This window comes from Lipotes vexillifer, unplaced genomic scaffold (assembly GCF_000442215.2).
Source record: "Lipotes vexillifer unplaced genomic scaffold, Lipotes_vexillifer_v1.1 scaffold104, whole genome shotgun sequence".
In the NCBI taxonomy this organism is placed as follows: Eukaryota; Metazoa; Chordata; class Mammalia; order Artiodactyla; family Lipotidae; genus Lipotes; species Lipotes vexillifer.
The window spans coordinates 2,781,550-2,795,172 of NW_006789458.1; the positions used below are offsets into that span (position 1 = coordinate 2,781,550).

A 13,623-nucleotide genomic window follows, 5' to 3' on the forward strand; every position below is an offset into this window, starting at 1 on the left:
TTCTCTTCTTGCAGAGCACAGGCTCTAGGCATGTGGGCTTCAGTAGTTGTAGCATGAGGGCTCAGTAGTTGTGGCTTGAGGGCTCTAGAGTGCAGGCTCAGTAGTTGTGGCACATGGGCTTAGCTGCTCCACAGCATGTTGCATCTGCCCAGACCAGGGCTTGAACCCATGTCCCCTGAATTGGCAGGCAGATTCTTAACCACTGTGCCACCAGGGAAGCTCCCCTTGTATGTTATTTGTTGTTTTTCCCTTTTTGCTTTTAATAATTTTTCTTTGTCTTTAATTTTTGTCAGTTTGATTACTGTGTGTCTCAGTGTGTTTCTCCTTTGGTTTATCCTGCCTGGGACTCTCTGCGCTTGCAGGGCCTGGGTGTTTCCTTTTCCATGTTAGGGATGTTTTCCACTATAATCTCTTCATATATTTTCTTGGGTCCTTTCTCTCTCTCTTCTCCTCTGGAACCCCTATAATGCGAATGTTGGTGCATTTAATGTTGTCCCAGGGGTCTCTTAGGCTGTCTTCATTTCTTTTTATTCTTTTTTGTTTTTTCTGTTCAACGGCAGTGAATTCCATCATTGTCTTCCAGGTCACTTATCTGTTCTTCTGTCTCAGTTATCCTTCTATTGATTCCTTCTAGTGTGTTATTCATTTCAGTTATTGTATTGTTCATCTCTGTTTGTTTGTTCTTTAATTCTTCTAGGTCTTTATTAAACATTTCTTCCATCTTCTCGATCTTTGCCTCCATTCTTTTTCCGAGGTCCTGGATCACCTTCACTATGATTATTCTGAATTCTTTTTCTGGAAGGTTGCCTATTTCCACTTCATTTAGTTGTTTTTCTGAGGTTTTATCTTGTTCCTTCATCTGGTACATAGTCCTCTGCCTTTTCATTTTGTCTATCTGTGAATGTGGTTTTCATTCCACAGGCTGCAGGATTGTAGTTCTTCTTGCTTCTGCTGTCTGCCCTCTGGTGGATGAGTCTATCTAAGAGGCTTGTGCAGGCTTCCTGATGGGAGGGACTGGTGGTGGGTGGAACTGGGTGTTGCTCTGGAGGGCAAAGCTCAGTAAAACTTTAATCCGCTTGTCTGCTGATGGGTGGGGCTGAGTTCCCTCCCTGTTGGTTATTTGGCCTGAGGCGACCCAGCAGTGGGGGCTACAGGCTCTTTGGTGGGGCTAATGGCAGACTCCGGGAGGGCTCATGCCAAGGAGTACTTCCCAGAACTTCTGCTGCCAGTGTCCTTGTCCCTTCAGTGAGCCACAGCCAACCCCCGCCTCTGCAGGAGACCCTCCAACACTAGGAGGTAGGTCTGGTCCTGTCTCCTGTGGGGTCACTGCTCCTTCCCCCTGGGTCCCAATGCACACACTACTTTGTGTGTGCCCTCCAAGAGTGTATTCTCTGTTTCCCCCAGTCCTGTTGAAGTCCTGCAGTCAAATCCCACTAGCCTAGAAAGTCTGGATCTCTGGGAATTCCTCCTCCCATTGCTGGAACCCCAGGTTGGGAAGCCTGATGTGGGGCTCAGAACCTTCACTCCAGTTGATGGACTTCTGTGATATAATTGTTCTCCCGTTTGTGAGTCACCCACCCCACAGTCATGGGATTTGGTATTACTGTGATTGTGCCCCTCCTACTGTCTCACTGCAGCTTCTCCTTTGTCTTTGGATGTGGAGTATCTTTTTTGGTGAGTTCCAGTGTCTTCCTGTTGATGATTTTTCAGCAGTTAGTTGTGATTCCTGTGCTCTTGCAAGAGGGAGTAAGCACACGTCCTTCTACTCTGCCATCTTGAAGCAATCTCCCTAGTCTATGTTTATACTATGTTTATATGACATCAGTGCTAAATTGAGTATGGAGATGGTATTAACTGATTATTTGCTAAATCCAAACATGCTTCATTTGTTTTGATTTTTGCCTTAGAAATCATCAGAAAATGAGGAAACCGATATGCCTGCTCTACACAATTTTGTTCCCATCATCAGTGACCAGTCTCAATACATTCATCATTTAGAGGCAGAAGTCAAGTTCTGTAAGGTAAGTTTCTCATTAAAAATTTAAGCCAACCTAAATTAAAGTTGATATTAATAATGCCTTGTGTGAAAATTTGCTATTATTAGTCATGTTTATAGCAGTACATTGACAGTTGCCATCTTTATATAATTGAAAAGACTGATGTGTAATCGGAGCTTCTCAGGCTTGGGAACGATACTCCTGACTATGCCATTTCTAAATACTTAAATTCCCAGTAGTCTATAACTATGTCTAATATTTTGATAATATTCTCTCATGTTTCAGAATTTTTCCTTTCCACCCTGTTTACTTTAGCCCAGCTTATGGCAAATGCTTTGGAATAGTAATACCAATCATTCTCCCACACTTATCAACCTATTGAAATTGTTGTGCAGCAAGTAGGGATTCTAAGCAGTAGATTAAATCTACCCCATGTCAGTGTAAAGGTTCCTACCTTGACTTTGAATACGGATAGCTCATGGGGGTACTGATACTTATGATCAAGAAACCAGATGTGTCACCTATGGCATGTAACACTAGATGTTACATATTGCATGACTGTATGAATTTTAGTGATGTCATTAATGCCATTGGGGCCTTTCTGCCTTCCCAAATTGTTAGTGTTTTAGTTTTTTGGTTTTTTTTAATATCATCAATGCATCAGATCATGTGATATTTTTATAGGAGTTACTGATATCTTTTTTTCAGTATTATATGTATTATATTTTCAACGTTTAGCTACTATTCCAAGGTGTAAGTCTGATAGGTAACTTTAGAAACCTTTAAACATTTAATGTCTTGAGTTTTCAAGGGGGTTTCCTGATCTTAGCATGTCATTTTCTCTTTGTTCTTGAGGATACAATCATTATTACACAAGTATTCTTGGATTACCAGAAAAGCTGAAATAATATCCTAGGACTCAGTCCATTAATAAGCTTCTGTTAATTCCTAAAATGCTGTGGGTAAAACTTAAGAGATATTGTAGGGGAAATAAAAGTTTAGCTCTGCCCTCGTAGTGTCTTTGGTTGGGCCTTAAAATTAAATTGACATAAGGCAGATTAACAGGATGAAAGGATACGCATTTATTTAATGCAGGATTTACGTGACATGGGAGCCTTCATAAGGAAGTGAAGACCCAAAGAAGTGGTGAAACCTAAATGTTTTTATACTTGGTTGAACAAAGAGAGGCAGCTGTGGAAGTGTAACTAAAATATGTGGGGAGGTAAAGAAGATGAGTTCTTTTAACAAGGTCTGTTTGTACAGATTTCTCTCAGCCTCTGCTTTTGTCTCTGGTGATAAGAATGTTTTTTTCTTCCTGGTGTAGGGAGAGCAACTTTCACATGAGAGTTTTATTCCTGCTCTCAGGAGGAAAAGGGGAGGTCAGAGCACTCTTCTTGTACCTGCTGTTTTTCACGTGCCCTTAGCTCAAGATAATTCTTCCAAAGTGACATATTAGGGCATGGCAGATTCTGCCACTCTGCAATATACATCATAATAAACTTACCATCTAGTTGAGAGCACTGTTACCTATGAGGACCACAGCAGCCCTGTAGAAGATATAGTGTAGCCATTTATTCTGTGGTATAAACTATAATTATAATGAGAGAAGAAGGTTACTAAAAGCTAGTGTCTTTGGGGATGTTTTTATGGGAGAGAATAATCTTAAGGTGTAGGATCATTAGATCAGCAGAAGGGAGATGAATGAATTTCAAAGAAAAAACAGCAACAATGAAACAATATATTCAGGATGAATATGATTCATTTATGGGGGACATGAGGCATCTATTCTAAATTCTTACAATGGAGGATATCTCTTAGAAATAATTAAAATAATGCTGAACTGATAAAATGGAAGATTACAAAATCCTTGAAAGTCAGACAGTATAAATATGATACATTTTAACAAGTGAGTAAGATAATGAAAGTAATGTTTAAGGGCCTAGAAATCTTATTAGTTTGATTAATTCATAGACTTTATTTTTTAGATCAGTTTTAGGTTTACAAAAAAATTGAATGGAAAGTACATAGAGTTCCCATGTACTCTCATGTACTTTATAGCTCCCCAGCAGTTTCCCCTGTTATTTACATCATGCATCAGTGTAGTACAATTGTTTGTTACAATTGATGAGCCAATATTATTACATTATTATTTACTAAATTCCTCAGTTTACATTAGTGTTCACTCTTTGTGTTTTATATTCTATAAGTTTTTAAAAACGTATAATGTTGTATACCCGCCATTACAGTAGCATACAGAATAATTTCACTACCTTAAATATCATCTGCACTCTGCTTATTTATCCCTTCCTACCTGCTAAACCCCTGGCAACCACTGATTTTTTTACTGTCTCCAGAGTTTTGCCTTTTCCAGAATGTCATATAGTTGGAATCATACAGTTTTGTAGCCTTTTCAGATTGGCTTCATTGAGTTCATAATATACATTTAAGTTTCCTTCATGTCTTTTCATGGCTTGATAGCTCATTTCTTTTTATCACTGAGTAATATTCCATTGTATGGATATAACATAGCTTGTTTATCCATTCACCCATTGAAGGAAATCTCGGTTGCTTCAAAGTTTTGGCAACTATGAATAAAGCTACTGTAAACATTTGTGTAGAGGTTTTGTGTGGACATAAAGTTTTTACTCATTTGGGTAAATACCACAAAGCACAATTGCTGGATTGCCTGGTAAAAGTATGTTTAGTCTTGTAAGAAACTGCCACACTGTCTTCCACAGTGACTGTGCCGTTTTGTTTTCCTGCCAGCAAAGAATAAGAGTTCCTGATGTTCCACATCATTGCCAGGATTTGGTGTTGTCAGTGTTTTGGTTTCTAGTGTGTTAAAGATATGTGATGGTATCTTGTTGTTTTAATTTCAATTCCCTGATGACATACAGTGTTGAATATTTTTTTATATGCTTATTTTCCATTTATATACTTTCTTTGATGAGGTTATCTATTCAGGTCTTTTGCCCATGTTTTTAATTGGGTTGTTCATTTTCTTATTGTTGAGTTTCAAAAGTTCTTTAGGTACTTTGGGTACCAGTCATTTATCACATATGTCTTTTGCAATTCTTTTCTCTCAATTTTGGCTTGTCTTTTGATTTTCTTAACAGCGTCATAGAGCAGAAGTTTTTAATTTTAATCAAGTTCAACTTATCAGTTTTTTTCCATGGAATTGTGCTTTTGGTGTTATATCTAAAAATATCACGAAACCCAAGATCACTAATATTTTCTCTTATTCTTCTTCTAGCTGTTTGATTATTTTGTGTTTTACATTTAGATCTATGCTCCATTTTGAGTTAATATTTGTGAAGGTATAAGATCTGTGTCTAGATTTATTTAAATTTTTTTTTCCATGTAGATATCCATCTGTTTCAGCATCATTTTTTGAAAAGACTATCTACATTGAATTACCCTTATTCCATGTTAAAGATCAGTTAACTGTACTTGTGTAAGTCTATTTCTGGGCTCACCATTCTGCTACATTGATCTATTGGTCAGTTCTTTCACAAATACCATACTTTTTAATTTATTTATTTATTTTTCATTTATTTATTTTTGGCTGCATTGGATCTTCTTTGCTGCACATGGGCTTTCTCTAGTTGCAGCAAGCAGGGGCTACTCTTCATTGAGGTGCACGGGCTTCTCATTGCAGTGGCTTCTCTTGTTGCAGAGCACGGGCTCTAGGCATGCGGGCTTCAGTAGTTGTAGCACGCAGGCTCAGTAGTTGTGGCCTTCAAGCTCTAGAGTGCAGGCTGAGTAGTTGTGGCGCACTGGCTTAGTTGCTCCGTGGCATGTGGCATCTTCCTGGGCCAGGGGTCGAACCCGTGTCGCCTTCATTGGCAGGTGGATTCTTAACCACTGCGCCACCAGGGAAGTCCCACACTGTCTTGATTATTGGAGCTTTATAGTAAGTCTTGAGGTCTAGTAGTGTCAATCTTCCAATTTCGTTCTTTTCCTTCAATATCGTGTTGGCTGTTCTGGGTCTTTTGCCTCTTTATATAAACTCTAAAATCAATTTGTAAATATCTACAAAGTAACATGCTGGAATTTTGATTGAGATTGTTTTGAAATCTATCAAGTTAGGAGGAGGTGATATTTTGACAATATTGAATCTTCCTATTCATGTACATGGAATATCTCTCCATTTATTTAGATATTCCTTGATGTCTTCATCAGAGTTTTGCAGTTTTATTCTTGTAGATCTTATACATATTTTGTGTCGTTTATACCTGAGTATTTCATTTTTTTCATTGTTAATGTAAATGGTATTGTGTTTTTAATTTCAAATACCAATTACTCATTACTAATATGTAAGAAAACAATTGACTTTTGTATATTAACGTTGTAATCTGCAACCTTGCTATAATCACTTATTTTTGCAGTTTTTTTGATTCTTTGAGATTTTCTTCATAGACAATAATGTCATCTGTGAAAAATACAGCTGTCTTTTAAAAAAATTTCTTCTTGTATAGCTTTTCTTTTCTTTTCTTGCCTTATTGTATTAGCTAGGACTTCTAATATGATGTTGAATAGGAATGATGAGAGGTGATATCACTGTCTTATTCTTGATCTTAGTAGGAAGCCATCTATTGTCTCACCGTGAAATACAATGTTAGCTATGGGTTATTTGTAGATGTTCTTTATTAAACTGAAGATGTATTTCCTTTATTCCTAGTTCACTGAGGTTTTTACCTTGAATGGCTCCTGGATTTTGTTACTTGCCTTTTTTGCATCTATTGATATGATCCTATGATTTTTTTTTCTAGCTTGTTGAATTATGTTATTTGATTTTGAAATATTGAGCCAGACTTGCATAGGTAGATTAAATTCCATTTGGTCCTGTTGTATAATTCTTTTTATACATTGTGGGATTTGATTCACTAATATTTTGATGAGGATTTTTGCATCTGTATTCATGAGATATTTTGGTCTGTAGTATTTCATTCCTATAGTGTCTTCACCCGGTTTGGGTAGTAGGGTAATGCTGACTTCATAGAATAAGTTAGGAAGTATTTCCTCTGGTATTTTATAGAAGATATTTTACAGAATTGGTCTCATTTGTTCCTTAAATGTTTAACAGAATTCACCAGTGAACCAGTGTTGGGCCTGGTGCTTTCTGTTTTGAAAGATTATTAATTATTTATTCAATTTCTTTAATAGATGTAGGCCTATTCAGATTAACTGTTTCTCCTTTTGTGAGTTTTGGTAGATTGTGCCTTTCAGTGGGTTGGTTCATTTTCTCCAGGTTATCAAATTATGGATATATAGTTGTTCATAATATTCCTTTATTATCCTTTTAATGTCCATAGGATCTGTAGTGGTATTGTTTCTGATATTAGTAATCTGTGTCTTCTCTCTTTTTTTCTTAGTTAGCCTGGCTAGAGTCTAATCAATTTCATTGATCATTTCAATGACCAAGCTTTTGGCTTTGTTGCTTTTCTCTGTTGATTTCCTGTTTTTAATTTCATTTATTTTTACCCTAATTTTTTTAATCTTTTCTTCTGCTTACTGTGGATTTAATTCGGGTTTTTTTTTTTGTTGTTTGTTTGTTCGTTTTAGTGTCCTGAGAGTATTGATTTGAAATCTTTATTCTTTTCTAATATTTTTCCCTGATTTAGTTGCATCTCACAAATTTTGATTTGTATTTTCATTTTTGTTAAGTTCAAAATATTTTCAGTTTATTTCTTGAGATTTTGTTCTTGACCCGTATATATTTAGAAGAGTGTTGTTTAACCACCACAAATATTAGGAGTGTTCCAGTTGTCTTTCTGTTATTGATTTCTAGTTTAATTCCATTATGGTCTGATAACATACTTTTTGTGATTTCTATTCTTTTTAATTTGTTAACATATGGTTTTAGGCCACAGAATATGGTATGTCTTGGTGAATGTTCTGTGTTAGCTTGAGAAGAATGTGTATTTTGTTGTTGTTGGATGAAGTAGTATATAAATGTCAATTGGATCCAGTTGATTAATGGTGCCGTTCAGTTCAACTATGTCCATACTGATATTTTGCCAGTCTGCCAGATCTGTCAATTACTGATAGAGGGATATTGAAATCTCCAACTGAAATAGTAGGTACATCTGTTTCTCCTTACAGTTCTATCAGTTTTTGCCTTATGTATTTTGATGCTCTGTTGTTAGGCACACACACGTTAGGATTATTATGACTTCTTGGAAAATTGACCTGTTTATCAATATGTCATGCCTCTTTATTATCCCTGATATTTTTTTCCTTAGTATGAAGTCTGCTTTGTCTGAAATTAATACAGCTACTCCAGCTTTCTTTTGATTTATGTTAGCGTAGTATGTCTTCCTCCATCCCTTTACTTTTAAAGTATCTGTGTCTTTAGATTTAAAGTAGGCATCTTGGGCTTCCCTGGTGGCGCAGTGGTTGAGAGTCTGCCTGCCAATGCAGACGACACGGGTTCGAGCCCTGGTCTGGGAGGATCCCGCGTGCCATGGAGCAACTGGGCCCGTGAGCCACAATTACTGAGCCTGCGCGTCTGGAGCCTGTGCTCCGCAACAACAGAGGCCGCGATAGTGAGAGGCCTGCGCACCGCGATGAAGAGTGACCCCCACTTGCCACAACTAGAGAAAGCCCATGCACAGAAATGAAGACCCAACACAGCCATAAATAAATAAATAAATAAATAAATAAAAAATAAATAAAATAAAGTAGGCATCTTGTAGACAACATGTACTTGGGTCTTATTTTTTCTGACAGTCTGCCTTTTCATTGGTATAGTCAGATCATGGATGTTTCATGTGATTATTGTTATAGTTGGATATCTATCATACCTACTATATTTGTTACTGTTTTCTATTCATTGCCCTGTTCTTTATTTCTTTTTTCTGTCCTCCACTTGTTTTTTCTGCCATCTCTGGTTTTGAGTGACCATGTTAAATGATTGCATTTTTCTCCTCTCTTAGCATATCGATTGAACTTCTTTTTTTTAACTTTTATAAGTGGTTGTCCTTGAGTTTGCAGTTACATATACCACTAATCTAAGTCTATTTTCAATGAGCACTTCAGGGGTTGGGAAAGTTCCTTATAACAGGGTTCCCAGTTCCTCCCTCCTGACCCTTATGCATTGCTGTCATTCATTTCAATTATCCATAAGCTATGATCACTACATACACTATTGCTAATATGATACTGAACAAACTGTTACCTGTTAGATCAATTAACATTAAGAAAAATAAAAGATTTTACTTTATCTCCATATATGCCTTCTCGAATGCTCTTTCTTTCTTTATGTAGATCTGAGTTTATAACCTAAATAAATTGCCTACTTTCTGAAGAACTTCTTGTAACATTTCTTGCAAGGCAGGTCTACCAGAGACAAATTTCCTAATTTTTGGTTATCTGAGAAAGTCTTTATTTTTCCCTCACTTTTGAAGGTTGGTATCTCTGAATACAGAATTCTAGGTTGGTGGGGTTTTTATCTTTCAAAACTTTAAATATTCCATTGCACTCTATCCATGCTTGTGTAGTTTCTGAAGAGTAGCTGATATAATTCTCATCATTGCTTCTTGATAGGTAAGGGTGTTTTTTTCTCTGACTTCTTTAAAGAATTTCTCTTTGTCTTTGATTTTCTGCAGTTTGAATATGCTATTCCTGGGTGTGGATTTTTTAGTTTTATCTTGCTCAGTGTTCTCTGAGCTTCTTGGATCTGTAGTTTGGTGCTTATAATTAATTTTGGGAAATTCTCAGTAATTATTGCTTCACATATTTCTTTTCCTTTTTTTATTGTTCCACAGTTCTTGGATATTCTCTTCTGTCTTTTTCATTCTTTTTCTTCTTTGCACTTCAGTTTGAGAAGTTTCTGTTGACAGTTCTTCAAACTCACTGATTCTTTCCTTGGTTGTGTCCAGTCTAGGGACTTCCCTGGTGGTCCAGTGATTAAGACTCCATGCTTCCACTGCAGGGGGTGCAAGTTCAATCCCTGGTTGGGGAACTAAGATCCTTCATGCCATGTGGCATGACCAAAAAAATAGGGGGGAAAAAAAAAGGTTGTGTCCAGTCTATTAATGAGCCCATCAAAGGCAATCTTCATTTCTACTACAGTGTTTTTGATTTCCAGCATTTTGATTTTTTCTTAGTTTCCATTACCCATCTGTTCTTGCATGTAGACAACTTTTTCCATTTGACCCTTTAGCATGTTAATCATAATTATTTTAAACTCTCCATCTGATAATTCCAACATCTCTGCTATATCCAAGACTGGTTCTATGCTTGCTTAGCCTCTTGCTTCTGTGTTTTAAGTCTTTTAGTATGCCTTTTAATTTTTTGTTGAATGCTGGACATGATGTACTGAGTAAAAGGAACTGAGGGAAGTATGCATTTAGTGTGAGGCTTTTTGTTTGTTGTAGGAGTTAGACTGTGTTTACTGTTTGCTGTTAGTATAGGTGTTAGAGGCTAAAATTTCCTCTAGTGTCCTGGTTTTTGTCTCCGCTGTTGTCTTTGGGCTTCCCTTGAGAATTCTTCTTAAATACATTCTGAAATGTGCAGTTATTTTAGTGTATTCCCTTGTTATGATATAAGAGCCCTTTTGATGTTGTAGTAGGGTATGGGAGTATGGGGAGCATTTTGTAGTCCTATGATTAGGTCTCAGTCTTGTAGTGACCCTGTGCCCCTTGACTATGTCCTTCACAAGTGTTTCTCAGTCTCCCCCTCTGCTTAAGTGAGATGACAAGGCTAGGAAGCTGGAGTTGGTTATTTTCCCTTCCCCCAGGTCACTTAGGTTCTGAAAAAAAAATGTTTTTTAGGCTCTGGTAAGATAGTTTCTCTTGAGGCAGGCCTGGTTAAAAAGAACAGAATGTTCTTTGGTTACTTTTCTTCTCTTACTGGAGGAAGCAGGAGGGGGGTTTTCTCTAGTCTTTGCTGTAAGAACCTGGTAGTGTCATATAAAAGTGTAGGAGACACCTTCCCCCCAGAGACTGGGTCCTCCTGGAGTTTTTAACTCAAACTGGTCTACACTAAGCTTCCAGCATTTCATCAGTTATTTTATTGATATATTTTTCTACCCTGGCACTGGTCCCCCCAGAAGTTTCTGCTCTGGTATGTTGCAAGAGTTGTTGATTTTTCAGTTTGTTCAGCTTTTTTTCTTATTGGGAAGATGGGAGTGATGTCTTTCCAAGCTGCTTATATGTCAGACCAACAACTGGAAGTATGCAATGTTTGTTTAATTACAGTTTTCAATTACAGCTTTGATTTTTTTTCTGAATAAAATAATTGAATGGAATTTTCATATATTGTGCAATAGTCTTTTGCACAACCAGTATAATAAAAAATGATTGTAGAATTATACTGGTAATGAAGATTAAGTTAAGTATTGTACCATCAATATGTCAATATTTTTTCAGGGTGAGATGCAACTTGATAGCTTTTCTAATTGCTATATACTGGTAATTCTTTATATTATGCCCTGCACGGCCAAGGAAACACTCTTTAAGAACTCTCCACCAAACTATTTCACTCATAATTTCCTTCCATCTGGCTAGCAGTTCATAGATATTCATTGTAACTTTCCTTGCCTTTCTATCTCAGTGTCCTTTATTATCTATGTAGTCCTCTGTCAATTTTCAACAAGTTATTGGCATTTGAGCAAGAATAATAATATATCTTACCTTATTTTTCAGCAGTCTACCTCATTCTTAAAAGTCTTTTAGATAAACCTTTTAATTAAAGCATCTCTGTAAGCCTGCAAAAAATTGTCAGAAACCACACAGTCCTGTGATATGGCCATTAGCAGGTCCTCTACTATCTTCCTCCAGCCTTCTCTTTGTTAGCTAATGCTTGAGTTTCTTTCCTTGTCTAGATGTAATTATAATATTTTTGAAAAGGGATAGACAGCATCAGTCTTGCATGCTTTATATCATATTGGATCATCTAGTAGTCAACAAAAAAAAAGCACTACTTAAAATTGCTTAATGTATGCAGTCCACAAGTGGCATTTCTTAAAATAAAAGAAAAAATGCTTAATGTATTTGGTATTTGTTTCTGTTTTTTTATAGGAGGAACTCTCTGGAATGAAAAATAGGGTACAAGTAATTGTGCTTGAAAATGAAAGGCTCCAACAAGAGCTGAAATCTCAAAGGCAAGAGGAAGCAATGAGGGAAGAAACACTTCTGGATGCATCTGTGAGCATTTATTTAAACGATTAAACTAAAATACATAGTTTGAATGTTGCCTCCTACCTACCCTTTCCCCCTGCCTTCTTAACTGCTTAGATTTTTTTTCTGGCAGTTTGGCAGAAGTGCTATGCTGATATTCACTTGGGGCCTCAAAAATTAAAATTCACTATTTTAATTTATTGGTGGAATGAATCCTCAAATGAAATGATGTAGTGATGCCTAATATCCACTCCGGTTTCCTTTCCGAGCATACCATTTATGTTTGTTCCATATGGAAAGAGCAGGTCTGAAAGCAGGAAGTATGTAATATAGGAAGGACTTGGTTAAATCCAGCAACTATTCAGAACTGTAGCTTAGATTTCTGTTGTATTTCTCTAAATTTTCTTTGAACTTTGAATTCCAATAAGTCTAGTTAGCATGGTATAGCAGGAAGAACACTGACCTGAGGGTCCAAGATTCAAAATGTTAATCTTCCCATTGTTCCTAACAAGCTGGGTGTTGAACAAGTAATTTTATGGGACTTTCAAGCATGAAACCTCATGAGTCCTCTGTTTATTTATTGGCATTTGAGAAATTCACCAATATTAGCAGTTCTTAATATTTAATGTGAATGACAGTCACTTGGGATATTTGCTGACAGTGCAGATCCTGGGCTTCATTCCCTGAGAGTCTGATTCAGTTGGTCTGGGCTAAGTCTTTGAGTTAAAAATATGCATTATTAGCAAGTTGCCAGAGTGAGTCTAGTATCAGTGGACCACATTTTGAGGAACAGAGAATTAGATGATCTCTATAATTCTGTGACATGAAATTTTTATGATTATATTTAAATAATGTTTAAGTTTAATATCTCTTTATGAGATATTATCTCATTATCTCTTTATGTTTTTTACTCTTTTGCTATGGGATGTAGTTAATCACAGCTTATATTATTATATTAGTACTTAAAAATTTCATCTTAGTTTCTTATTATTTTGGTGTCAATTTGAAAATGATATAGCCATATAGAAAGTACTTAGAAGTAAGTTCATTTTTAAAATAAGTATATTCTTTTGCTTTTCCTCCAAATATGCAGCAGTGACTCAGTTATTCATAGTCTTCAATATTTATACAATGGAAAGAAGTGGAAGATGGGGAAGTGAAATAAGAAAGGAAATTAGGCAGACAAGTGAATCAGAGGGCAAGAGAAGTGAGTAATGCAAAAGGGGAAGGAAATGATGGTAAACGCTCACATGCTTTGCCATGTGAACAAAGGAAACTTGCTAAAGAAAACTACAGATATACAGACTATAGAAAGGATAAAGTTGTAGAGAGGTTTTTGTTTAAACATTCACATGAGCTAAAACATAGTGTTAATATTGAAACGGTTGTTGCAGATGTGTCAGGTGACCTTGTTATCTATTTTAATGTTAGTCTCCTGTGTTATTTTGTTATTACAGAATTGTTGTCCCCAGTTTTTACTTGTGTAGGTGAATTGAGGCATT

At 36.4% G+C, this 13,623-nt stretch overlaps 1 protein-coding gene across 1 annotated transcript in view; it reads left to right on the plus strand.

Moving 5' to 3' along the window:
- The window catches only part of SDCCAG8 (SHH signaling and ciliogenesis regulator SDCCAG8), a 265,480-nt gene that overhangs the window by 22,391 nt on the left and 229,466 nt on the right, over nt 1-13,623 (plus strand). Inside the window, 2 exon segments of the mRNA XM_007462638.1 lie at nt 1,908-2,021; nt 12,023-12,148. Coding sequence (XP_007462700.1) covers nt 1,908-2,021; nt 12,023-12,148 — 240 coding nt within the window.